This window comes from Manis javanica, chromosome 3 (assembly GCF_040802235.1).
Source record: "Manis javanica isolate MJ-LG chromosome 3, MJ_LKY, whole genome shotgun sequence".
Classification (NCBI taxonomy): domain Eukaryota; kingdom Metazoa; phylum Chordata; class Mammalia; order Pholidota; family Manidae; genus Manis; species Manis javanica.
Window position 1 is genome coordinate 180,494,042 of NC_133158.1, and position 25,100 is coordinate 180,519,141.

At 44.2% G+C, this 25,100-nt stretch overlaps 2 protein-coding genes across 5 annotated transcripts in view; one reads left to right on the forward strand and one right to left on the reverse strand.

The window, feature by feature from the left end:
* Window positions 1–10,792, forward strand: part of ULK4 (unc-51 like kinase 4) — a 735,705-nt gene extending 724,913 nt beyond the window's left edge. For both annotated transcript variants that reach the window (XM_073232499.1, XM_073232492.1), the window contains 2 exons: window positions 3,983–4,068; window positions 6,877–10,792. In XM_073232499.1, coding sequence (XP_073088600.1) covers window positions 3,983–4,068; window positions 6,877–6,940 — 150 coding nt within the window. In that variant the 3' untranslated portion in view covers window positions 6,941–10,792. The remainder of the gene's footprint in view (window positions 1–3,982; window positions 4,069–6,876) is intronic.
* A 958-nt stretch (window positions 10,793–11,750) lies between these two features.
* CTNNB1 (catenin beta 1) overlaps window positions 11,751–25,100 on the reverse strand; it is a 36,004-nt gene continuing 22,654 nt past the window's right edge. For 2 of the 3 annotated variants that reach the window (XM_037011037.2, XM_017645834.3), the window contains exons 2-16: window positions 24,681–24,740; window positions 24,026–24,253; window positions 23,575–23,828; window positions 23,209–23,447; window positions 22,921–23,122; window positions 22,241–22,385; window positions 18,523–18,626; window positions 18,108–18,446; window positions 17,691–17,849; window positions 16,091–16,210; window positions 15,333–15,483; window positions 15,122–15,243; window positions 14,042–14,102; window positions 12,813–13,033; window positions 11,751–12,506 (exon numbers count right to left, since the gene is read on the reverse strand). In XM_037011037.2, the coding sequence (XP_036866932.1) occupies window positions 12,825–13,033; window positions 14,042–14,102; window positions 15,122–15,243; window positions 15,333–15,483; window positions 16,091–16,210; window positions 17,691–17,849; window positions 18,108–18,446; window positions 18,523–18,626; window positions 22,241–22,385; window positions 22,921–23,122; window positions 23,209–23,447; window positions 23,575–23,828; window positions 24,026–24,253; window positions 24,681–24,693 (2,346 nt within the window). In that variant the 5' untranslated portion in view covers window positions 24,694–24,740 and the 3' untranslated portion in view covers window positions 11,751–12,506; window positions 12,813–12,824. The remainder of the gene's footprint in view (window positions 12,507–12,812; window positions 13,034–14,041; window positions 14,103–15,121; window positions 15,244–15,332; window positions 15,484–16,090; window positions 16,211–17,690; window positions 17,850–18,107; window positions 18,447–18,522; window positions 18,627–22,240; window positions 22,386–22,920; window positions 23,123–23,208; window positions 23,448–23,574; window positions 23,829–24,025; window positions 24,254–24,680; window positions 24,741–25,100) is intronic. The other variant, XM_017645826.2, reaches the window with a different exon arrangement.

Genomic DNA, 25,100 nt, shown 5'->3' on the forward strand with positions numbered 1-25,100 from the left:
TTGGACAACCTCATATCACATTTTTTACTCTCTTCGTATGAAGTTCTTTTGTGGTTTCTGTTGGGATTATAAATTATTTACTTTTCACAGTTGACGTATCAATATTTTACCACTTCAACTGCAATATAGAAACCTTACCACTTTATAGATTCCTCTCCCCTTCCCCCTTTATGTTCCAGCTTTCTCATGTATCACATCTACACACATTGAAAGCCCTATTAGATAGTATTATGTTTTACTTTTCTACCATCAAACATATTTTAAAGAAAAGGAATATTTTTTTATGTTTACCTAGATATTTACCATTCCTGTTGCTCATTAATTATTAATGTTCCAACTTTCCTTCTGGTATTATTTCCTTTCTCTCTGAAGAACTTCCTTTAATAATTCTTTTAAAGCTGTTCTTCTTCTGTTACCTTTAATGTCCTTATTTCACCTTAATTTCTGAATAATATTTTTGCTAGACACAGAATTCTAGGTTGATGCTTCTTTTCTTTCAGCACTTTAAAACTTTGTGTCACACTCTTCTGTCCTCCGTGTGTTGAGAAACCCACAGTAATTCAAATCTTTGCTCCCCTGTAAGTAATGTATCATTTTGGGGGGCCTGCTTTCAATATTCTTTGTCTTCGGCAAATTTGTGATGTCTCTGTGTATAAATAACCTTCAGTTTTATCTTATGTAAGATTTTCCCAGCTTCTTGAATCTGTAAGTTTATGTCTTTCATCACACTTGGAATAGTTTTGCTATGGTTTCTTTAAACACCTTATCATCAATTCATACTCTATCCTCTCATTCTGGAACTCCAGTGACACAAAAATTTTGTTATTATCCCACAGGTCTCTGAGGCTCTATCCATTTGTGTTTTCAACCTTTTTCTCTCTCTGTTGCTCAGATTAGATAAATTCTGTTGCTCTATCTTAAAGTTCATTGTCTCATCCCATTTTACTAATGAGTCCATTTCAGTGTGGTTTTTAGAATTTTTGGCTATATCTTTAGTTCTAAAATTTCCATTTGGTTCTCCTTTATGTCTTTTTTTGTGTACATTGCATTCTATTTTAATACTTTCTGATACTTTTTTTCAAAAGTGTTACATTCTATTTTAATACTCATCTCAAGAGTGTGATTGTTTTAGCATTTTTGTAACACTTTATAAAGCTTTTGTCAGATAATTTCAATAGCTGTGTCATCTTATTATCTATTGTCTTCCGTTGATTCTTTTCTTATGTGAATTCAGATTTTGTGGTTGTTTGTATGCTGAGCAGTTTTAGATTTTATCCTATTTTAAATATTACATTATGAGACACTGTCTTGTTGGAACCCTGCAGAGAATGTTAATACTCTTTTTTTTAGCAAGCAGTGATATTGGTTAGGTTCAGGTTGCAGGTTGGCATTCTAATTTCAATGTCAGGTCAGTTTCAAAGCATTTGCTGTGCTGTTTAGTTCTGTCTTACATGTCTGTCCTTTAGGCAAGTTTGGTCTGGAATCTGTGCAGAGGTTTGTTAGTTCTCCAAGTTTTAGATATTCCATTTGGATCAATTCCACACATACACATGCTGAGGGTGAGCTTAGGAGTTCATAAAAATTTTATAGATTGCTTTCTTGAGCTCTTCCCAATTCATTATTTCCCCAATACTTTCTGATTCCCTGGGTCTCCCATTTTCTGTCTGGCCATATACTTTTCACTTCCACAATTGTCATGTCTGGGCCAAACATAGGGAGGACACACAGAGAGAGAAAAGAGTTGGGGCTGCAGGCTCCCGCTGCCCCTGCCAACCCTGCCACCACAAGATTTTTCACTTTCCAGTCTCACAGGATTGCCAGGGACCTCAGGAAAAGGAGAGGAGAAAACCTGAGTGTTTCATCTCCTGTCTCTGAACTTTGGGAGTTTCCTTTTCCATTCCTCAAGCCTGGTTTCTTCTGGAGCTATCTCTTTTGCTCCACAATGCTCACTTATGGGGATTTGAATTCATTAAGTTCAAACTGGGCTGTACTGGAAGGAAAGAAGTGGTGAATTTACCAGCATTTCAGCAGTGTTTGAATTCAGCATCCTTCCCCAAGCTGCCTGTTGCTGTTTACTTTCCAGCGTTCTTAAAAAGCTGTGCCATATATTCTGTTTAGGTTGTATAGTTGCATTGGAAGAGAGAGAAAGGATGGCGTGTGTTTTCTGTCTTACCCAGAACTAGAGCCTCTGATTGATATAATTTAAAAATTTTGTTTTCTAGGTAACTCATCTTTACAAAAGAGGCAGCGGTTGACATTATTGAAGAGTGCTGTTAAGTAGCTAAATTGCATAGTTTTCAATCAGTTCTTTTGGCTTTGTTTATGCCTATATTTTTGTCATCTGTACATGATGCTAGTTTGGGTTTTTTCTTTGATCACATAGTTCTCACTATATTTTTTTCTATTTGCACCTTCTAACTAGCCTTGTGAGTGAATGTAGTCCTGTTATTTCTTTGCAACTTGTGGGGTGATTTCTTTGGAGCACAGCCTCGACACACAATCCCACAGTAGGTCTGGCTGAGGCAGTGAGTCTGCATGTAGCTCAAATGAGCTGTATGAGGCAGTTTGGAGAAAAATCCAATGGGAATCCTCACAGTAGGGCCTTCAGTATAAAGTTGTGCTTACTTAAGATGTAACTGGACTACAGCTGACATTTTCAAATAGCAACCTTTGGAACTCAAGATGGGTGTCATTTCAGAGCAGATTTTCATGCATGTCTTGTAAGATTCAAGTCCTTGCAGAAATCACAGCTGATGCAGTTGAGCTGGCAGCTGGTTGCTGGCATACTCAGGAAGTAGGTAATATCTCAGTGGAGGTGTAGATTCATTCACATGAAATGTAGAGTCCATGTTGAGGTCTGATTTACCCCTGTGGCTTTCCCATCAACATGAATGCTTGATTAAGAAATGCTCACTGTCTTCTTGAGAACTAGATGGTGATCCTGCCCTGTCAGCTATGAGCAAGTGAAAAGACAGAACCCTTGAGCAATGGGGGAGTCAACAGAGGCCAGTCTGGTTCCAGCTTCATGGTGGAATCAGGGTCCAGCTCCATGTACACCCCTCTACCAGTCCCTTAATCACAGTAAGCCTCCATTACTTCATCTATAAAACAAACACACAGCATGCTCACCTGGCAAGAGGAATAAATACAAAGACTAGGTGGGAAAACATACAAGAAACTGCAGAGCCTTCTGGAAAGAAAAATGCCATACAAGTGTTCATCATAAAATATTTTAAAAATAAGAAAGACAAAAGTAGGACACAAGTGGTGAATTAAGAGTAAGTCTCCAGGATCAAGGTCCATTCCTAAAGCCTTCTCTTGCCTCGCCTGGACTTGTTCTATGGGGGAGCTGAATCAGGGGGTCTCTGGGAGCCTGGGCTGGGTTAACATGCGTCTGAGTCTTTTTCATCCCTGAGAGGTTATGGTCCCACACATAGATAGATACTGCAGTCAGCGACACCCAAGTGTTCTTCCTGTTTTTACCAGGACTATGGCTATTAGCAAGGACACAGCTCCTGAGCCACTTGGGAAGGGGGTGGGGCAGTGCCCCGGTTTGGTTGTCAGTGCTTCTTCTTTCAGGTGCCCCAGGTCATCAGTTACCCAGAGTCATGACCCTTCTGTGCACATCAAAGAGGCTGTGTTAGCCCAAGGCCCCAAGGACCAGAAGGCCAGCTGGGACCCAGCACTGATACCTGGAAAGCTCATTCACTTGAATTTGCTTTAACTGGAAGGTTCAGGCTTCTGGAACACAAACCCTCCTGAGGAACCCAAGGGAAGCAGCCCCCAGGACTCAGCATATCTTCAGCCCAGTGGACTCCCTTGTGCTTACCCAAGGGTCACCACTGTCTGCCTCTGTCCCCATGAGGATCAGTGCCCTGGGGGCTAGGGCTGAGGGCTCACCTCTTAGTGCCACAGGTAGCCTGAGACTCAGGGTGCACGGGTCAGGGAAGGGCCAGCCGACCACGCTCTCCCTGCCTTGCAGGTCACCTCCAGTGAGAAGCGCCTGGTGGACCTCAAGGATGCGGGTAGCCTCCTGCGGGCTCTGGAGTGGCTGGGCTCATCTGGCAGGTAAGTAGGCCCAGGGGAGCAGCGCGGGACCATCTTGGGCTCAGTACTCCCTCCCTCCCACTCCTTTGTCCCCCACCTTCATCCCCTGAATACTAGGGACCACCACCTTCCAGCCTGTCGTTGCCTATGGGAAGGGCACTTTGCCCTCCCCTGACTAGGAATCCCCACTGTGCAGGTGAGGGGAAGTCAGCAGGGGGGAGGGGAGTGGAATGTCTTGGCCCTGCTGGGGAAGGCAGTATTCCCCACCACAGGGAATAGAGATGGGGAAGGAGTAGATTACGACCAGGTGGGAGACGGGATAAACCTCATGAGAAAGGCAGTAGCAAGCCCGTGCACACATGCCCCATCCGCAGCCCAGGCCAGAGGCACTGTTATCACCACCTTGTAGAGAAGGCCCGGACAAGGCTGGTCCGGATGGAAGTGCAGCCTGTTCTACAGCACCAGGCTGCCCTCCTTGGCCAGGTCTTCAAGGGAAAACAGACACTCCAGAACAGACTATTTGATGCCCAGAAGCATGCAGTGTGAGGTTAGGTTTGCCTTCCCATCTTCAGCTCGACACTCAGTATGTCTAGGACATACTGCAAGTGAGGTCCAAGACCAGGCAGCCCTGTCACCTGGGAGGAGCCAGATCTCGCCCAGCCCTGCAGTGATGCTGGTGCTCAGTGGAGGGCCATGGGGAAGGTTCATCCCCCAGTGACCCACACACCCTGTACCCACTGCACTTGAGAGGTGGAGGCAGGTAGGGGACAGGGTAAGGCTTTCATGTTGTTACCCTTTTCTTAAAAATGTTAGTGCCAGGTGATCAAAGAAAAATCATAGGAGAATGAAGAGAAGGTTGCCCAGGTGGCCCTCCCAGTTAGCAGGAGCTGCAGAGTGGCGTTTTGTGCATGACAGCGCTGGGGCCTTGGGTGCGGCCAGGGCTCAGGAGGCCGGACCACTAAATCTGATGCAGTCACCCTTCCTCCCTTAGGCCTCTGTCCCCAGAGCTAAGGGGGTGACCACAGTCCCCTGAGCCCCCACGGGAGTAGGACCCACCTCTTAAGGGGTACAAGACATGGAATGATGCCTGCCATTTCCTGAGGTTTTTAGAACCACAGGATTCTATGAAGTCTGCTTCCTGATGTTTGAGGTTTGATGCTAATTTGAAGATAAATACATGGTTTTGGCATTGCTGAGAAGCTGAGTCTTCGGCCAACCTTTTCTGCATTTAATCCTGGATTGAGTAGGGGAGGGGATACCAGTCTTTTGACAACTCAGCACCTTTCCTTTTTAGCGTAAACCAAAGAATTAGGTTCTTATCCATGGTTTCTGTGAGGTGACGGGAAAGGCCCCTTCTCACCGTCTGGGCCCGTGATGTCAGTCATGGACAGTGACTGAGCCAGGCCACAGGCCTTCTGCTGGACTGGTTTGTGAGGAGCATGTGACATCCCTCCCCGGGGCCCCGGACTTTGGGCAGCCAGCCATGATGGAGCCACGTGGAGCAGGTTTGTGGTGAGGAGGCATGGTGGCAGGGGCAGGAGGAGTGGAGGTTAGTGCGGCCAGTGGAGGTCAGGCCCCTGGGAGCCTTCCTGTCTGGTGCCAGGTGAGGTGGGGCTCCTCACCTAGCAGGGCCTCCCTTGCACATCCTCATGTGGCATCCATTTGGGAAACTGGACCCAAATGTGGACCAATGTATCAAAACCACTCAGTGCTTGATGCAGCTGGTAGCTTCCTCCTGTGCCCCCACTAAGTACCCCCACTAAAACCTCTAAGCTAAACTCTAGCAACTAAAGCCTCTTGCGTTGTGGACAGGTCTTGCATTGGATTGGAGAGGCCGCTGCTATGAAGTTGTTTTGTTTGGGTTTTGTTCGGGTGGCCCAAACAGCGTGAGTGGGTGGCAGAGCTCTCTGTTCTGATGACACTGTTTTCAGAGGTTGGTGAGCCTTCCCCACCAGTCACTGGGCCCCCTGGGCTGCTGGTGGGCAACATGACCCCACAGAGTAGCCTGGACTCAGCCAAGGCCAGGCCGAGTTCAAAGGCATTCCTGCTGTCCCTCAGGACCTTTGATGCACAGAGCAGGAATGCATGGCACTGTCTCCCGGCTGCGGCCCTGCTCCACTGCGACCCACTCCTTTTATGCAGCACCCCAACCCCTGGTTATTTGGCAACAGCTCTATTTCTGTGTAGTCAAGAGCATGCCACAAGCTGATTTTATACTTGAAGGCACACTGCTGTGTCATTCTTTTCCTTGCTAGCATTTGTTAAGGCACAGGTTTAAGTGTGTTTCAGTTTGCTCCCCCAACAGTTTCCATTTTAAGCTCTTAATTGCACATCCACACCTGAGAATAAAAAACCCAGAGCTCCTGGCTGATTGGCCAGGAAGGGGCAATATGGGGCAGGGTTGCCCAGCGTTTGGAGTGGCCTGGATCTCTACCACCCCCCAGTCTGCTACAGGTGGGCGCGGCACAGGCCCACGGCAGGTGCCAAGCCCAGCAGTCTGATCACTGCCTGTCCAACTTGCCCTTACAGCTGTGTCAGTGCACCTGGCCAAGGTGGTGCAGATGTTGACGGCGGGGCCGGGAGCTCAGGCCCAGACCAGGGTGCCAGCATGGCTAATCCTGCCCACCTCTTAGGTTGTGGGGTTCCCACCTCTTTGCCCAGGAGACTAGGAATCCTGTTCTGCTTCTCAAGAACATAGTGTACAGGGACAGCTCCAGGGAGCAGCTGGTCCATCAGATACCTGGGTGCAAAAGAGGCCAGTCCCCTTTGGAAGAGGCAGTGTTTAACCCAGAAATGTCTAAGGTGCTTGTACTTTGGCTTTTCTCTCAGTTCTTCAGCTGACAGTGCAGTGGCTTCCTTGGCCCTGGAAATCCTTAAGGCTGTTGGCCACTAGGCAAGAAGACACTTCGCATAGCCCGCTCTGCAGCACCAGCCCTCACACGTTCACCGCATCATCACCTGGAGCTCTGTATGGACCTAATAAAGTCGGCTGAACCCGGGACCTATTGGGTGGGGTGCTCTCAGTAAAGCTGGGCCAGGGAAAAGCCACTCGAGTGGACGCCTTGGTCCCTGAGGGATGTCTCTGGGAAGCTCAGATTTGCTAGCTGTTGAGTGTTCCTTCCCTCCAGGTGGGTGAGGTGGGCCTCCTTAGGCCTGCACTGCCTGTGCTAATCCACTGGGAGAGAAGCCAGTCCTGTGCCTGTGCTGTCTGAAAGCATCTCTCCTTTCCAAAGAAAATTTAAAAGGCAGGACTAGGCGTGAAAGCTCTCCCAGCCACAGCTCTAGAGCAAGGCTTTGGAAGCTAATTTTAGTCTTTTGTCTTCCTCCCACTCTTACCTGCCTGACTCTTCATTCCAAGAACACTGGGGAGGGCTGGGCTCCCCATTAACAGGAACAGGTTACAAGTTTGCCCAAGGCAGCACAAAACTCAAGAAACGCTGGCTTCCCTGAAGGTCAGCCCATCCAGATGGGATGATGGCATCAAGGTGGGATCATTCCCCCCAACTTCTACTCCTTACCCTTGAAACCTTTCCAGTTTCTTGCTATGTTCCCTCAGGCATGTGCTCTTAGAACCTCCCATATAAGTCGAGCCCATGAGAGTATTTATACAGTGCAGAAGAGCACTGGGACTCATACTGAGAAAGGCTCTCTCTTGAATCTAGACTGGTGGGAATGGTCCTGGGCAGCTCGAACCAGTGAGAAATGCAAGGCCATTCCTTGACCTCTCTGGAGCCTCAGTTTCCCCATCTGCAAAACGCAAGGGCTAGACTACATCTACAGTTGCTCTCTCTCAGCTTCAGTGCTGTGCTCCCTAGAGGGAGTGGGTGACACATGCACAAGTGACAACTGTGTGGGTACACAGCTCCATCTGCACCATGGGATGCTGGCCATGCCATCACTGACAGCTCTACTTTGTCACAGCATAGTGATCTGGGTAGTTTGCCATTCCCTTCGGCTTAATAATGTGAACAGCAGCCCTGTGCCCACCTCCATCAGAGGCATGCGTCAGTTAACTTAATCCTTACCAAAGCCCACAAAGCAAGCCTTCCTAACTTCATTTATATAGGTGAGAAAACTGACGCTCAGAGCAGCCAGCCCACTTGCCCAGAGCCCCACCCACATTCAGTTTCACTTGGGCTTCGACTCCGTAGCCGGTTGTCCCCCAGTGCAGTATCCAGAGCTTGTAGTTGGGGTAGAAGAGAGTGTTCCACCCAGCAGCTGGCAGTTGCACATGGGGTCTCAAAAGCCTTTTTACTGCCTGTGGAGAGGCAGCTCCATGGTTAAGTCCCGTGGGCAGCATGCCCATCACCAGGCTATGCGCCCACACGGCCTTGGCCTGGCTGAATTTGCCTGTGCTTCTGGGGTCGGAGAGGAGCTGAAGGCCTGGCCTGGGCTCCACCTGCTTTGCCTGCTGGGTCCAGGGACAGGCACAGGTCTGTTATTCCAGAAAATCTGTTCTTTTCAGTTCTTGGTAGACTGCCCTGGAGTTCTGGGCCTGGATGACAGTCCCAAGTGGAACTGCTGCCCTGCCAAGGCCGTCAGCCCAGGACACTGGGCTCCTGAAGCTGGACCATGGCATGAGGCTAAGTCCTCTGAGTTGGGAGATGGTCCTGTCTCTCATGAAGGTGCCAAATGGCGAGCCGTAGCCCCAGTTCCAGTGAGCTCAGAGGTAGGGATCAAAGTTAACCCTCCCCATTTAAGGCCCATACCCACTTCTCTGGTTTCCAAGGCTGGCTCCAATTCTGAGAAGAGCTGGCTCCTGGCCCCCGGTCAGAGTTCTCCGGATGCTGACAGGGGCAAGGGTCACACCCCGGCACCTCCCAGTCCTCCCCTTCCCACCACCTCTAAGCTTCAGCCTTTTGCTCTCATGATTGGCTACAGCCCATTGGATGAGTCTCTCAAGGGTGAATGGGGTCCCCAGAGTTGCAGAGGTAGGAGGCAAAGGAGACAGCAGAACCATTAAGGAGCAGGGAAGGCCAGGTGAGTGGCTGCATGGGGCTTCCTTTCCTCCTGACAGCAGGCCCCGAACTTCACAGTCTCACCCTAGCTTACAGCTTGAAACAGGTGCTCAGTGAGCTGTCCCTCTGCGAAGAGCCATTTGGAGTGACTCTGGCCAGAGGTCCTGACGTGTCCTAAGAAATGACAATCACCTGGGGTAGCTGGGGCAGCGGTCTGGGGATGCCCCAGGGGACTCCTCATACAGTTCTCTGCCCTTGAACTCTTCATGTTCCCAATACTGCCACGAGGTTTTCTGTTACCCCATGGGGTTCTCAGGTCAGCTCTGACTGCTGGGCGGGCTTTATCCATGGACCTACATCAGAAAGCAGGGGCTCTGGTGGCTGAGGTGAGTGACAGGAGAGGGACTGGCTCTCTCCTCCACTTGAAGCAGGATAGCTTCCCCTCCTAGCAACAGAAAAACGTGTAGAAACAAATCTCTGATACATGGATATACACAGCGGTTGAGGTACGAGCCTCAGGAACAAACTGGCAGGGAAGCAGGGAGAAAGCTACAAAAGCCCTAAGAAAGGGACTTGGCTCCTAGGGAAAGCACAGCCTCAAGCTCTGGTGGGCTGAGAGGAGGGAAGTGTAGAACAGACAGCACGAAGCCATGGCCTGGAACCACAACCAGGGAGGTATGTAGCCCCGATGTGACCTGGAGGGAAGACTCCCTTTTAAATTCCACTTCTGGCCTCTATTAGAGGCTTGCATAGAGGTGGTAGAGGCCATCTGTCACCTCCTCCTAGCTTACTCATGGGGTGGGGAATGGCATGGGGAATGCTTTACAGGGTAAGCAAAAGGAAGCACTTTTTAGCCTCACCCTCACCCCCCCCATCATTTTGTAGCGACACTTGGTGGGTGAGTCACACAAAGCAAGGAAAGCAGTTAGACTGTTAGGTTCTTGCCTTCATCACCACAGCTGCAGTCCTTGACTGGGCTCTCTTCGCTTTGTGAACCAAACAGCATGATTCAGATGTTGTTTTTATTACAGTCATCAAAACAAGAACTAAAGAGCATTATTTATCTCAAGACCTTTCACTGTCAAGGATTCAAATAACCAGGTCTGTAACATCTGCTGGAACATGGAAAAGCTTCATTGATCACGTGCTCTGTGCACCGCCTTCCCTACATAACTGACACTCTTGGTTTTTGTAGTAATCACTTCCTTGCCATCCAAGGATGATTGTTTTCCCATCCAAGGGTGATTTCCTTAAAATAGTTTGCCCTTTTTTGGATCAATCAAGTTCTACACCATATTTATTGGATGCATGGGCTTCCAGAGTAGATTGTCAGTGTCCTATCAAGCCGTGCTGAAGTTTGAGGCAGAAGAAAAAGCATTACCATCAACCATACTTTATATTTAAAATGTTGGATTTTTTGGTCATGGGTTTTCTTCTGCATTTTTTTCAATTTTATTCAAAGAGCTACCCAATTGTTCCATATCTTTCTAAAAAGTCCCTTTTTCACACCGACTTCCTGTTGCCTCTAGAATAGTGTCCCTGCCTGCATCCCATTCTTTTCCCTTAACCTCTCCTCCTCTCTCTCTGCCAACAGTGTTAACTACCTCTCAGCTTTAGCAGTAGGCCTTGATGCCCCGTAAAGCCACTCTTCCTCTCTTGGTGTTGGCTAATCTTGACTCTTCTAAGTACACTGCAGGACCATCCTGCTGAATTTGATAAAATTTTTTAAATGGAACTTCAAATCTACGATTTTAAGCAAAGCTCTTAAAGTGTTTCCTGGTTTTAAACGGTTCTCTGTGTGAGACTCCCTGCTGTGGCTCTTCACTTTGCGTTCTTGCAGCAATGGCTTGGTCTGGGCTTGTCACACACTGGGAGCAGAACCTGAGACCTACTACCACACCACCAGGTACACAGATGGTTCCTCTCCAATCACAATTACATTTTTTGACCACAGTGGAGAATCTGAGGCTGTCACAAAACCTCAACAAAAAGGGACTAGATATGTATTGATCGAATAGTCACAATTAAACCAGCAGCTCTAAGTACCTCTTTAAAAGATCGAAACACAAGTCTTAACAGGCCTACTGACTCTGTCCTCCAGATGTGCTAAACCTGTCAGGCCTTCCACGAGGCTGACAGGATTAGCCGGCAGGTAGAATGGAAGGGAGCCCCTTCTGGTTCTGATTATGTTGAGATAAATAGCTACACTTAAAACTATCTTAATTACCAGCTCAAAGTGAAGCTGAAGGAATTCCCCTCTCAAGTGAAAGGTGCTCGAAGTCCAAATCCAGTTACTTCATTAATTACCTCAGTGGAATGAAGCCATCTGGTGGCATCTGGCACGGAGAATACCTAAATCTGGCTTTCAGTTTTGCTCTATGTAGCCCCTAGACCAGATGCCTTTGAAATGTGGGGGCCCTTGGTCATTTGGCAAGATGATATATGTGACTACAAGCAGCCAGGTTAGAAAGAGTTGCAGACACAGGCTCTAAGCCCAGAGTCTTTCAGCTGGACACAGTGGAATCTCTCCTCTACACATGCTCAGTTAATCACAAATGGTCAAAGCTAAAACACCTTTCGTGCAATTTAACCCAGGGCCAAGTGTTATAAGAAACTTGGCAATCCCATCCCATCTAGAGGTAAGGTGTTCTTACTTCATTATATGTTTTCTTCAAGATAAAATTGAGTTGAATAAATTCAGTATGCTCACAGACCATTTAATGACAAGGAAAAAGAGTGACACAATTGAATGAATTAAAAGTTTAATTCTGAACCCTTTTTATAACCGCATTTTCTCTTGAAGCATCATATCACAGCAGGTTACAACAACTTTGGGATAAAGGCAAATGGTAAACTGTCCAAAACAAGGTTCCAAATAACACCTCTTACTGATTTACCCTACCATACATATCCCAAATAAAGTTTTTGATCAAAAACATGAAAGATCCACCTGCTTATTTTAAGCATATTAAAAAGGAAACTAAATGGACCATTTCTATTTGTCTATTTTATACAAAAAGGCTACACAATGTTACACTTTATTCAGATTACAATTAAGAGTGATTATGAATTAGTGTTCTACACCATTACTCAATTCTTAAAAATTAGAAATTGCTGTAGCAGTATTCACTATAACTTAACACTAGAGACTTAAAAAACTAACAGTTATTGCAAAAAAAATTAAAGAGCTACTTCAAAGCAAGCAAAGTCAGTACCATTACAGATATTAAAAAAAAATTTAACAAGCAAGGCTAGAGTTTGATAAATTCCATATCTTGTGATCCACTCTTGTGCATTCTTCACTTCTTGAGTCACTCCCAAAATCCATTTGTATTGTTACTCCTCGACCAAAAAGGACCAGAACAAAAAGTTTACTTCAATTGTTCCCATAGGAAACTCAGCTTGGTTAGTGTGTCAGGCACTTTCTGAGATACCAGCCCCCCCCTCGAGCCCTCTCAGCAACTCTACAGGCCAATCACAATGCAAGTTCAGACAACACAGCTGTATAAAGAGAGAAAAGCTGCTATTAATGTTTAAAACAGCAAATGTTATTCATTTTGAGTATTAAGTTGCAAAAGCTGTGGCAAAAAACATTAAAGTTAATAACTTCCACACATGATCACTTAACAGCCAAAAATCTGAGAACATTCAAATGTTCCAAGACATCGCCTTTCAAAGTATGTATCTGTTTTTATGGCAGATTTACAAAGAGGCCTAAACCACTCCCACCCTACCAACCAAGTCTTTCTGAAGTTCTGTAGGCAGAGTAAAAGTATTTTACCCAAACTGGCTTTTTTAACTTCTTACCTAAAGGATGATTTACAGGTCAGTATCAAACCAGGCCAGCTGATTGCTGTCACCTGGAGGCAGCCCATCCATGAGGTCCTGGGCATGTCCCAGATCGGGCAGCCCATCAACTGGATAGTCAGCACCAGGGTGGTGGCCACCCATCTCATGCTCCATCATGGGGTCCATCCCCAGCGCATCCTGGCCATATCCACCAGAGTGAAAAGAACGATAGCTGGGATCTAGAATATCAAGGATGGGGTGACAGCCGAATGGGCAAGCAAAAGAGAGGGAGAAGGAAGAAAAAAAACACTGAAGTTAGGGGCATCCATCTTGTCAGAAAGCAGTCCTTCCTAGCCTCTTCAACTCATAGCTTTCTTCAGCCAGATAATTAATTACTCAGAGCCAGGCCACCCATGAGGCTACACAGTCTGTTTCTACCAAAGGCAGACTAGCAGATTCTAATTAAGCCATCAGTTTACCACCAAACATTTTACATTGACCCAGGTAGAGACAAGGCTCCTAGAAGGAGCAGCAGCAATCTGCTATGCGCATGACCACCCAGGCATCTGGAAGTCATGGACAGGAGATGGAAACAATAATAATGCGTCCCGGCAGATATAATCTATCTGTCAAAAAGTCCAGGTGATACCCATGAAAGTACTGAGAAAACTCAAGGCACCGTTTCCAAAACCTCCGTATTTTACATTAAGGGGTGACATTAACATATCTGTAAAGTTAAAGAGGGAAAAACCAGAGGAGATATAAATTTAAGATGGAATAGCTGTGCCTGCTGGTGGCCTACCCCATGCTCCATCTCCATCACCCAGATGTGAACTAGGTTTTCAGAAAATCCTGATGATACAACTATGTAAATACTGCCCCAAATCTGAGCTTGGGAATAGAGGCCCCCACACTCTTATGCCCTGTGTGGAGCACAGACACAGGCATCATGGGTTCTCTGACAGAAATACAGCTGGGCGACTTGTGGCATCCTGTGCACATGTCCAGCAGTAATGACATGTATTTGTTGGTGTGATCCTGCTGCTTGTTCACAGTGTGTGGCTCAGAATTCCCTGTTTCAGGGTGGTGGCTGCTGAAGGCACTATTGCTGACTGCGGCATTTAAGAACTCCCTTTAATTGGCGTCACTACTTTCCTGCCAACACTGGTTTCCCAGATGGCTCTTTTGATAAAGCTTTGGAACTTCAGCTCCATCTGGAGTTAATGGGAGAAATATGAGACACATACCATCTTGGCGATATCCAAGGGGTTCTCCTTGGGCACCAATATCAAGTCCAAGATCAGCAGTCTAGATAAGAAATATAAGGCAAGGAAGCAAAATGAAAATTCTCAACTTAAAAGTATACTACCCATATTCTGAAAACATATTACAATAGGAACAAGAACTCACAGAAATACTTCAAAGTCCATCTCTCAAAGATTAACCACTGATACCTAGAAAAACATGTTTTCTCATTGTATATAGTATTAAAAAATTCACTAATTTATTCTTTCAGTAATATTAAGTACTTATTATGAGCCAGCACTGTTTTGGGTGCTGGAGATAAAACAGTAAACTAAGTGTCTACCCCCAAGAGGAGCTGCTGGCAAAAAGGACATATTATATGGAAGAAGATTTTTAGCCTGAGCAGCTGGATGAAGATGCCATTAACTGCAATGGAGAAGACTATGACAGGAGCAGGTCTGGGGAAAGGGGTGGCTGGGAAGTTCAGAGCTCAAGCTGGAGCATGTTAAGACTGCCTCTTAAAAACCCAACTAACACATTACTGTTAGGCAATTTGCTTTTTTTTCCCCACCTAACAATATATAGGTGCTCTTTCCCATTCACCCAACATATATAATCCACTGTGTGACTGTACTACAATTGAATAAACTTTCAGGGTGGTTCTAACAGTTCAATGAACAACTCTGTACTGAGGGCAAATACCGAAGACAAATTTATAGAAATTCAAGTAGAAAAGTAGATGAAAAACTGAGCATTTTTTTTTAAAGTATCAATACACTGACCTCCAACTAAGTTTCAACAGACTGCCTCTTTCCTTACACTCTTAAAAAATATCAACCTGATTCACTTTTTCATCCATCTTCCTTACGAATTCTAATGTAAAGAGGCATACTTTGTTGTTCTGAACAGGCTGTTTAAAGCTGTAATTCTTCCTCACAACAGGTGCTAGGATAGCATAAAGAATGAATATTCAAGCCAAGGACATAGACACTGCAAATCAATGTGTACAGAGTGTTTTAAGGGAAAATCACAAACTGCCTTATTTGCTCCAGCAAACTACCAAAAATAAAAGCAATGTGTACCTCATTCCAAGCCATTGGCTCTGTTCTGAAGAGAGAACTGGTCAGCTCAACTGAAAGCCGTTTCTTATAATCCTGTGGCTTATCCTCAGACATTCGGAACAAAACAGCAGCTGCATATGTTGCTGGGAGAGGACAGAAAACAAGACCCTTGAGGGAAAGTTGAGGCTTTACTGTACACCCCAGCTACAGGCTCTGGTTCCCTTCTACTTACCCACACCTTCATTTCTGGAATGAAGTAACTCTGTCAGAGGAGCGGTGGCTCCCTCAGCTTCAATGGCTTCTGCAGCCTCCTTGTCCTGAGCAAGTTCACAGAGGACCCCTGCAGCTACTCTTTGAATATTTTCAATGGGAGAATAAAGCAGCTAAGGAGAAAAAAAAAACTAATTAAACCTGAAGTAAAAACATGGCAAGCACCCCACTGTGGTGCAAACATCCCCAATTCAGAGCATAACCAGCATTCGCACTACTTGTATTAAATCATTTTCTCTACATTTATGTTCTAGAGTGTTTTTAAATGCTCCGGAGCACTTATTTTCTAGAATATTTTTAGTTACAACCTTTTTTTCACGGGTTTACTTGAGCTAATAATCAGAAAACCCAGAGGTGGCTGGAGGCCTGTGCTCTGGCAGCCCAAAGCTCTCCTTCCTCTGAAACTGAGCACTCCTAAAAGCAGAGTATAAAGTCTACTCCCACTTCTTGAAACTCTAGTCCCAATGCTTCTCCTCCTACTGCCCAAGAAAAATGAATTCTAAAAATAAAATTTTAAGTATTCAACAGAAAGGATACTATGCAGTGAGATTCTATTTCATAACTTTGGCAGGGGGTATGGGCAGAAACATCATTCATAGTAGATGAAAAATTAAATGTTGATGCCCCTATTTTGGTCCCCAATTTCCTTAATTTTATCATTAAAATCCTGAAATTTTATGGACAAATAAAATCTGGAACACCTACTTAAAACCAACATACCTGCACAAACAATGGAATGGTGTTTAGTCCTCTGATTACAATTCGGTTGTGAACATCCCGAGCTAGGATATGAAGGGCTCCGGTACAACCTTCAACTATTTCTTCCATGCGGACCCCCTCCTAACAAAAGAAACACAGGTAACAATAGGGGCATTCTTCTAAAATTTATAAACTTGAAAGGCTTTCTGTTCTGGGTAGCAAATACTAGACTCATTATTCACATTACACACCCAAAGTTCCCCATAATCTGCAATTAGATCAGGAAGGAAGAAGGATTTCATCAAGGTGAACGTCACCAAAAGGGAGTCTCAGGGAAGCATGAACTCCAAGCAGTACCCTTCTGCTATACTGTGCACAGGGAAGTACATTCCAAAAGGCCTGTGAATCCCAAAGATGGCTTTCTTACAGCCAGAGCACCAACCATTCTGGATCAAAGAGATACATAAAGATACACAAAGATAGGAAGATAATGTGCAGACTGTCAGATGTTTTTATTCCACGTGCTCCATTTCCATACATCTCTGTATTTGGTGAAAACATAGCAAAATTTTATCACCAAACTGCTGAGCTGTTGACAGAAAATCCACTCCTCTTACCTCCTCCAAGACTATTCAACTGATAGCCTATGTGGGAGAAAGAAGTTACCTGTTGCAAATTGTAAATACTACCACCTGCTTTCATTGTTTCCGAGTTTTAAAAAAGGTTATAGTTCTGATACTTTTTAGTGGCTTTTATAAACACCTTGATTTTTATAAGGTCACAACACTCCTTTCTTCCTAGAGATTTAAAATAAGAGATACTTTTTACATTCTATTAAGCTACCTCTTGGAGACAGGCCAGTATCAGACATAATGAATGGAAAAAGCCAAAGCCCCCTAATGCATGCATACACCTAACAACTACCAGCAATAGATCCCCCAAATCTGTGTTAGGATCTTTTCTAAAGTAACCTAATTAAAAACTTTTTCAGGGTTTAAGTCTTGAAATAAATTCTGAGGAATCAGAAGCATCTATTATATACTTTAAATGAAGCTAGTTTTAAACACCACAAGCTTGACATTAGAACTTTAAGCTGAGATTATGGGTAAAGATCCCAGAAATGCTACTGGCTACTGCTTATTCTTGTAATTTGTCAGTATTGGGTCCATGAAAATAGTCTGAACTATTCCTGGAAGAGAAAGTAAAAGCTGTGCGTTAAATATTTACAAGTAAAACACATGTTGTAGTGGGGATGAGGCTCTGAAATCAGACAGACTTGGATTCAAATTACAGCTCTGATCCTTCCTGAGGTGCGTCTTTGTATGGGTTAAATGAAAACACCAAATGAAGCACCTAAACAACCCTATAATAAGGTATCATACCTCACACTCCCTTCATAAGACTGATGCAAAGGAGATGTCAAAGGAAACATCACCAGAGACCACATTATTCCTTATCCTCTCTACAGCCACAGAAACATATCAGTTTTTTAAATCATTAGCAAAAAACTCTTCATGCAGGAAGGAGGATGAAGGGAAGTTAATGGCCAGAGACGTTCACAATCCTAAGGATTTATACATTTCTTTTAAATAGCCACGTGCCATTATTAAGATTCACCTACCACAAACTGCTGCTGTGTTCCACCCATAGATGTGCGGCGCTGGGTATCCTGATGTGCACGAACCAGCAACTGAACTAGTCGTGGAATGGCACCCTGCTCACGCAAAGGTGCATGATTTGCTGGACAAAGGGCAAGATTTCGAATCAATCCAACAGTAGCCTGTAAACAGGAAGGAAAAACAAAGAATTGGCATACAACAACAAACTCTTTCAGCCTACGATTTCCACCACACTAAATCCACTGACATGACTTGGAGGTAGAACTGACTTTAGACACTTCCAAACCCCACTCAGCAGTGCTTCCTATTACTAAGGAATCCAGTGCCTACTTATCAATCGCTTATGCCTAGACAACCATCCAAGGCTAGGGGTAGTTCATTTTCAATTCTGCCATGTTCTATTTTGATTGGCAATTTACCTTTATCAGAGGCCAATGGGATGGTGGGTGTAGTAGTTTGACCACAACTGGTAGTCCATAGTGAAGGCGAACAGCATTCTGGGCCATCTCTGCTTCCTGATGTCGGCTGGTCAGGTGACGAAGAGCACAGATGGCAGGCTCGGTGATGTCCTCTCTATCGCCAGCACGAAGGACAGTACGCACAAGAGCCTCTATGCCACCCACTTGGCACACCATCATCTTGTTCTTGTAATTATTACAAGTGAGATTTGAGAGAATTCCAGCTGCACAAGTGACCACATTTATATCATCTGAGCCCAGAAGCTGAACAAGGGTCCCAAGAAGACCTTCCATCCCTTCCTGTGGAGATAAAAATATGCTCAGTATGTATTCACGTTGACACTATCACTGAGGCACCAGCTTACTCAGAATTTACCTGTTTAGTTGCAGCATCTGAAAGATTCCTAAGAGTCCAAAGACAGTTCTGAACAAGGCGCTGACTTGGATCTGTCAGGTGAAGTCCCAAAGCTTGCATTCCACCTAGAATATTAAAGAAGATCTAAGACAATGGTCAATAGCTAGCAATTCCTATCAGCACTGTCTTCTCTAGTCTTAGAGGAAGGGAGCCCCTCTTTATTGCCGAAAGTTATCCCCTTCATCTAAGTCCTTCGTTTCATTTTCTAGGGCACTGCTCAATTCCCCTTTCTTTTCTAATTCACCTCAACTAGTGACAACTTCTATCAAATTATCGACTGTTCCTTCCCTATGTGGAAAAAGCCTTCATTATCTCCACTGTTCCTCTGTAGGTAATACTATTACTTCTTTTCATTCATTCAATAATTTAAAAAATACTATTTTTTGAGTTGGAGTTATACCAGTGCGTAAAATATTCTAAAACCCCCAGAGCTCTTGGTGTAGGTGGACACAGACCATAAATAAATATGCAATTAATAGGCTAAAACTATGTAGTATGTCAGGTGGTGTTAAGTGCTACACAAAAAAAATAACACAAGACAGGAGGACTATAATTTTACATAGGGTAAAGTGAAGTCACCTCGGTGTGAAGGTGACAACCCAGCAAAGACTTGAAGGAGCTACATAAACTCCCTGGGGTAAGACAAATCCAAAAAGGCATGGACTCCAAGATATGTGCTCGAAAGATTCACCACCGCCCATCACTTAGGCCCCTAACAAAGGACATTTACCATTTACACTGGCAGAGTGTAAATGGCAGCTCACCTCCCTCCAAGCCAGCCTAAGCTCTCCACGCTCCCCCTGCCCACCACATCGCTCCCAGACGCGGTAAAGAGGCTTCCCCTCCCTTCCTTGCTCACCTTTTCAGGTCTCCTTTGTCTCAAATTAGATGAAGGTCTACTTGCTGTAATTCCCATGCATCCCTGTACTTTTCCTTCATAGTTTTTATCAGTGCTAATTAAGTCTACCTCCCCTACAAGACAAAGATCTTGCCTATCTGGTTCCTTCCTCATAGCAGCTCTAGCTACTAACAGAGTGACCTGCACAAGGCTGACGTTCAGTATTTGTTAAGTGTCTAGATTCCCCTCAACCTTCTCTCCCTCAGATTTCATTCCCCTCCCTCTCCTGTAACCATTAAGTCTAAGAGAGTGGATCGTAACCCCAGATGCCCGTAGAGACTTTAAAACATATACATTCTGATTCATCAGGTCTTAAGGTAAAAGTCCCATGCAAATGACCTTGAGACACCCCCCTCTCAAATCTCTAGCCCAGTCTTCCTGTTTTACTGCCATATATATCCAGCTACCTACTGACCTGTTACTCAACTTTGAATGTCAGTTTCTTAAATTATCTTGTTCCAAAAATTAGACAATCCATTCTGACAGTTCCATGTTATCTTCATGGTACCAATGTTTTCCCCACCACAAACCACTCTGGTTGCACCTTCAGTCCCACATTACTACTTTCTATGTATTCTTTCAGAAGTTTCAAATGTTCATCCTTTACTGTGTATTTTTAATGCCAAACTGTTTCATTCCTAGAAGCCTCTAATAACAAGCAGCCTGGTCTGCTTGCCTCTGATCATCCAAATTGTTATACATCCAAATATATATGTTGGTATTTATATTCCAAATTCTCCATTGTGATGCTATGCCACTGCTTAACCACCCTCAACAACTGCTCATTATCTGTAAGATAAAGGCCAAATTCTTTAGGACAAGGTTAAGAAACCCTTTACAATTGGGATACCACCTGGCGTTCCAAACTGAGTGTTCTACATCTCTGGTTCCAAAGCTGGGAACTAACGTAAGTGTAACTAACACCTTACAGGGGTGTACAAGGTCCTGCAAAATGTGGCCCTGTGTAGCTCATCAGCCTCATCCTGGGCTATTCATCCCACTGTTCACCAAATTCTAGTTACAGACTTTCTCCAGAACTTGGAACTCTACCATTTCTTTCCTACCTTCAGGAGAGCAGCACGTGATTCTCTTTACCTGGAAGGCATTTAGTCCCCATTCTCACACAGACTACAGGTGGCTCCTAACCCTGTGGTCCCACTGACATCCCCTTCTCAGGAAACCAGCCCCTCCCTTCCCGCCCCTCCCCATTAATTCTGGGTCACTATTTGTGTTCCTTTCTCTCATAACACTCATTCCAACTTGTAATCACCCACTTTTGCATATTTTTGTCAACTCACCAGACTGTACATGCTTGGTTATCCAAAGTACAACTAACCCTTGAACATCAGTCTGAACTGCACAGGTCCACTTATACATGGGCTTTTTTCAATAAACATATTGGGTAATTTCATAGAGATTTGTGATAATTTGAAAAATAATTTCCTTTTCTTTAGCTTACTTTATTGTATGAACACAGTATATAATACATATACATAATATGTGTTAAACAACTGTTTATGTTATTAATAAGGTTTCTGGTCAACAGTAGGCTATTCGTAGTGAAGTTTTTGCAGATTGAAAAATTATACATGCATCTTGAATGGGCAGAAGGCTGGCACCCCAACCCCTGTGTTGTTTAAGGATCAAGTAATATAGCACATGATTACAGTGCTTGGAACCCAGGTACTAAAATTTTCAGAATAAACAAATGAACATCAGAATAACCTCGGGTACTTCTTAAAATGGAGATTCCTAGGTCTCTAGTCCCATTCATTTCAAGTAACCTTGTCACTTCAATACTCCAGGGATTCTAATTCAGTCGGTCCAGAAATCTTCATTTTTTACAAGCACACCAGGTATTTCTGGAATAGCTGCAGAATGTAAATCCCCTCACTGTGTATGAACTCAGCCACACTTACCTGTCCCCACACCTAGGTGCCCTGCCAGCAGCTATCCTGGCTCATCATAATCCCCTTCCTTCCCCCCCCAAAGACACTAAAAGAAAATTACTCTCAGTGAGTGGGAAAATGGGTGTTACCAACCCTATACTTTACTCCCACTATTTTCTTCTATTAAATACCTTTGTACTTTTCCTCTTCTAGTTTTGATTTGCAACTTGGTTTGAGAGTCCAGGTAGATGTTATTAGGTGGGTTATGAAAATGAGGAAGGATGCTGGGTAGCTGAAGAGTGACTGTGCCTTCAGGACAAGAGAACAAGAAGTCCTGCTGTGGGCTATCTTCTTTCTTTCCTCAGCCACCAAAATGCACACTATATGAACTACCACAAATAACCTGCTTCATTAACAGTATTTAGAGGGAGGAGAAAAATGGTTTTTCATATTACATCATCTGCTAAGAATACAGAATACCAGTGCAAAACTCTGTTCATGAGCACTCACTAATAAATCAAGGTAGAAATCACTCTGCTACACACACTGTACTTTAACAGAATTTGTTATAACTTTCACCTATATATGCACAGGTCTGAGAGCAAAGCAAATCCTGGGTTTGCCCTAGACAAAACACAAAAAAAGGTCATCAAGCAAAGTATTAGCCATCACCTTCAAGGAGTAGTTAAGAACTTAGCCTAAACTAGGCTTAAATAGCTTCAATGAGATGGTCAAGCAGAACAAAACTTTGTCTGAATGTGATCTTGACTGAATAGGACCAGCTGCTTTCAGCCTGTTAAGGTAAAGTTCTACTACCCTTTTCTTAAGAAAGGTAATCTAGTTAGAACCACAGATGCTATATACAGAACTCAAAATAAACATGTATACTTACCCGCTTCTACAATAGCCGGCTTATTACTAGAGCAGACAGAAAGCACCTTCAGTACTCTGCTTGTGGTCCATAGTAGTTTCTCATATGTGTAGGTCCTCATTATATTTACTAAAGCTTGAGGTCCACCACTAGCCAGAATGATCAGCTAGGAAGACATGTGTGTATCATTAGTGTGAAATATTGATCAAATGCCTGAGAAAAGCTGTACTGCCAACCTATTTCCAAAATTCACCAAGTTCCTCCCTTAGTAGGACTTTCAAAGATACCATTTTCTCTCCAGGACCTTCACTTAGTCAATCCCTTCTTATCCTTAGAACTGAACTCAACTATCACTTCCTCCACAAGTACTCCCTGAACCTTCAAATAGCATCTGGTTTACTTACGTGTGTTCTCATAGGTCCCTACTTCTTCCTAACATGTGAATTAAATAGTAATAGGTCATTGTTCTAGTGTCTGTCCCCCAGAATGAAGTTCTGAGAGAAGCTTGCCTGTTATTATATCCCCATCAGCTGGCACAGTGCTTTACATACACCCAAATATTTAACGGAATAGCAATGTCCAATTTTCCTATGATACATACAGTGGGTGAGGCATTCAATGAACTTTAGAGTCCACAGGAGGACATTACACTGGGGGTCCCCGCTGCACCATGACAACCACACTCAGAACAATTATTTTACCTTGCTTTCTTGATTGCCATAAGCTAATATCTGAAGGCAGTCTGTTGTAATAGCCAAGAATTTAACATTTGTTTTACTGAGCAAGGCAACCATTTTCTGCAGTCCACCAGCTAAACGCACTGCCATTTTAGCTCCTTCTTGATGCAGTAAAAGGTTGTGGAGGGTCGTAATGGCATAAAACAATACAGAATCCACTGGTGAACTGGGAAGAAGAAAAAAGCCTCATCAGAAATGTTGTGATTGCACTCTTCCTTTTTAGCTTCGAGCATTCTGACCATGTTTTCTTACCCAAGCATCTTCACAAGGGCAGGAATGCCCCCAGACTTAAAGATGGCCAGCAAGCCCTCACGATGATGGGAAAGATTGTGCAAGGTCCCAGCAGTACAGCGAGCTGTTTCCACATCATTTGTATTCTGCATGGTGCGTACAATAGCAGACACCATCTGAGGAGAACGCATGATGGCATGTCTGGAAGCTTCTTTTTTAGAAAGTTGATGGACCATGACTGCAGCCTTATTAACCACCACCTACAATATACAGGAATTAAGATACCTCATCAGTTTTCAAATACTGGTAATGGGGAGACATTTTGAGACTATTTCTGTAAGAGTTTCCTTCAAGGCAGATTAAAAAGCTGGCTGTGTCCTTACTTACCTGGTCCTCATCATTTAGCAGTTTTGTCAGTTCAGGGATTGCACGTGTGGCAAGTTCTGCATCATCTTGATAATTAATCAAATTGACAACAGCATGTTTCAGCATCTGAGATGGTTCAGCCAAACGCTGGACGTTAGTTGGATGAGCAGCATCAAACTGTGTAGATGGGATTTGCATGCCCTCATCTAGTGTCTCAGGGAACATAGCAGCTCGGACCCTCTGAGCACGAGTCATTGCATACTGTCCATCAATATCTGGAAAAGTTAAATTCAACACTCACTACCCATAGTTCAGCATTCACCTGAATATCTGCTATTCTAAATGAAGGTGACATTGCAGTCGCTCCCTTTTCTTCACCACACCATTTTATTTAAGCTATTACTCACTTTTGTAAGAATGCTTAATTCTCAAACCTGCATTCTGACTTTCAGTTAGGTTATAATATTCTTACCAGCTACTTGTTCTTGAGTGAAGGACTGAGAAAATCCCTGTTCCCACTCGTAGAGCACTTGGGTGGTATCCACATCCTCTTCCTCAGGATTGCCTTTGCCACTCAGAGAAGGGGCTGTGGTTGTGGCACCAGAATGGATTCCAGAGTCCAGATAAGACTGTTGCTGCCAGTGACTGACAGCCGCTTTTCTGTCTGGCTCCATTGCCAGGTCCAGCTCCATCAAATCAGCTATAAAATAAACAGCATTAGATTACTACCATCGAAATGTTATCTTAATTAACAAAAAAATCTGATATGACCCACTGAAATATTTTCAGAAATAAAGTCAAATCTGGAAGATAGCCAAGAATAATAGAATGAGATAGCCAGGATTAGTTCAGTGATGAAGTCTCTACTCTCTCAGGGACCACCTAACAGTTACTCACTGAATCAGTGGGAGAATGGTACTGCACCCAGGCCCCAGAAGCAGTCATCCAGACTAGATTCCTGCTACTGGATTATCTGCTATTTCACAATTAGGAGGAGTGAGGAGGAAATGGAGCAAAAGGTAGCCTAACAAGCAGGGAGAGAGTAAAGCAGGGGGATCTGAGCGAGACTGGGTTAATGGCAATGAAGCAGAGCCCCAATTCAGGAACTAAAAATGTATGATACAAACCTTGGGTAGCCATTGTTCACACAGGATTTCAAAACTGTTGTATGGTGTACTTCAGATACCCTAAAAGAGTTCATCAAAAGTCATTAGGATTTAAAATTAGCTCATTTTAATACTCCTAAGTCACTACGACGTCCTACTCAACATCACGGACCAGATTCACAAAAAGCCCCAAATCCTTTTTTACCACATGATGTAGTAAAACACAGATTTATGGTCTCCTCTGAACACCCCAACCACAGCTCCATCACTGCTGAACTTCTAAGTGAAAACTCCTCTTTAACAAGGACCTCTTTTTAAAGTAGAAAGATAAATCACAGTTATTCAGGATGTCAAAAGGCATAATTATTGAAAATGACAAAAACTTCATAATGAAAACTAGGGTGGGAAAAAAACTATTCAGAATCAACTCTGAGTTTCAAA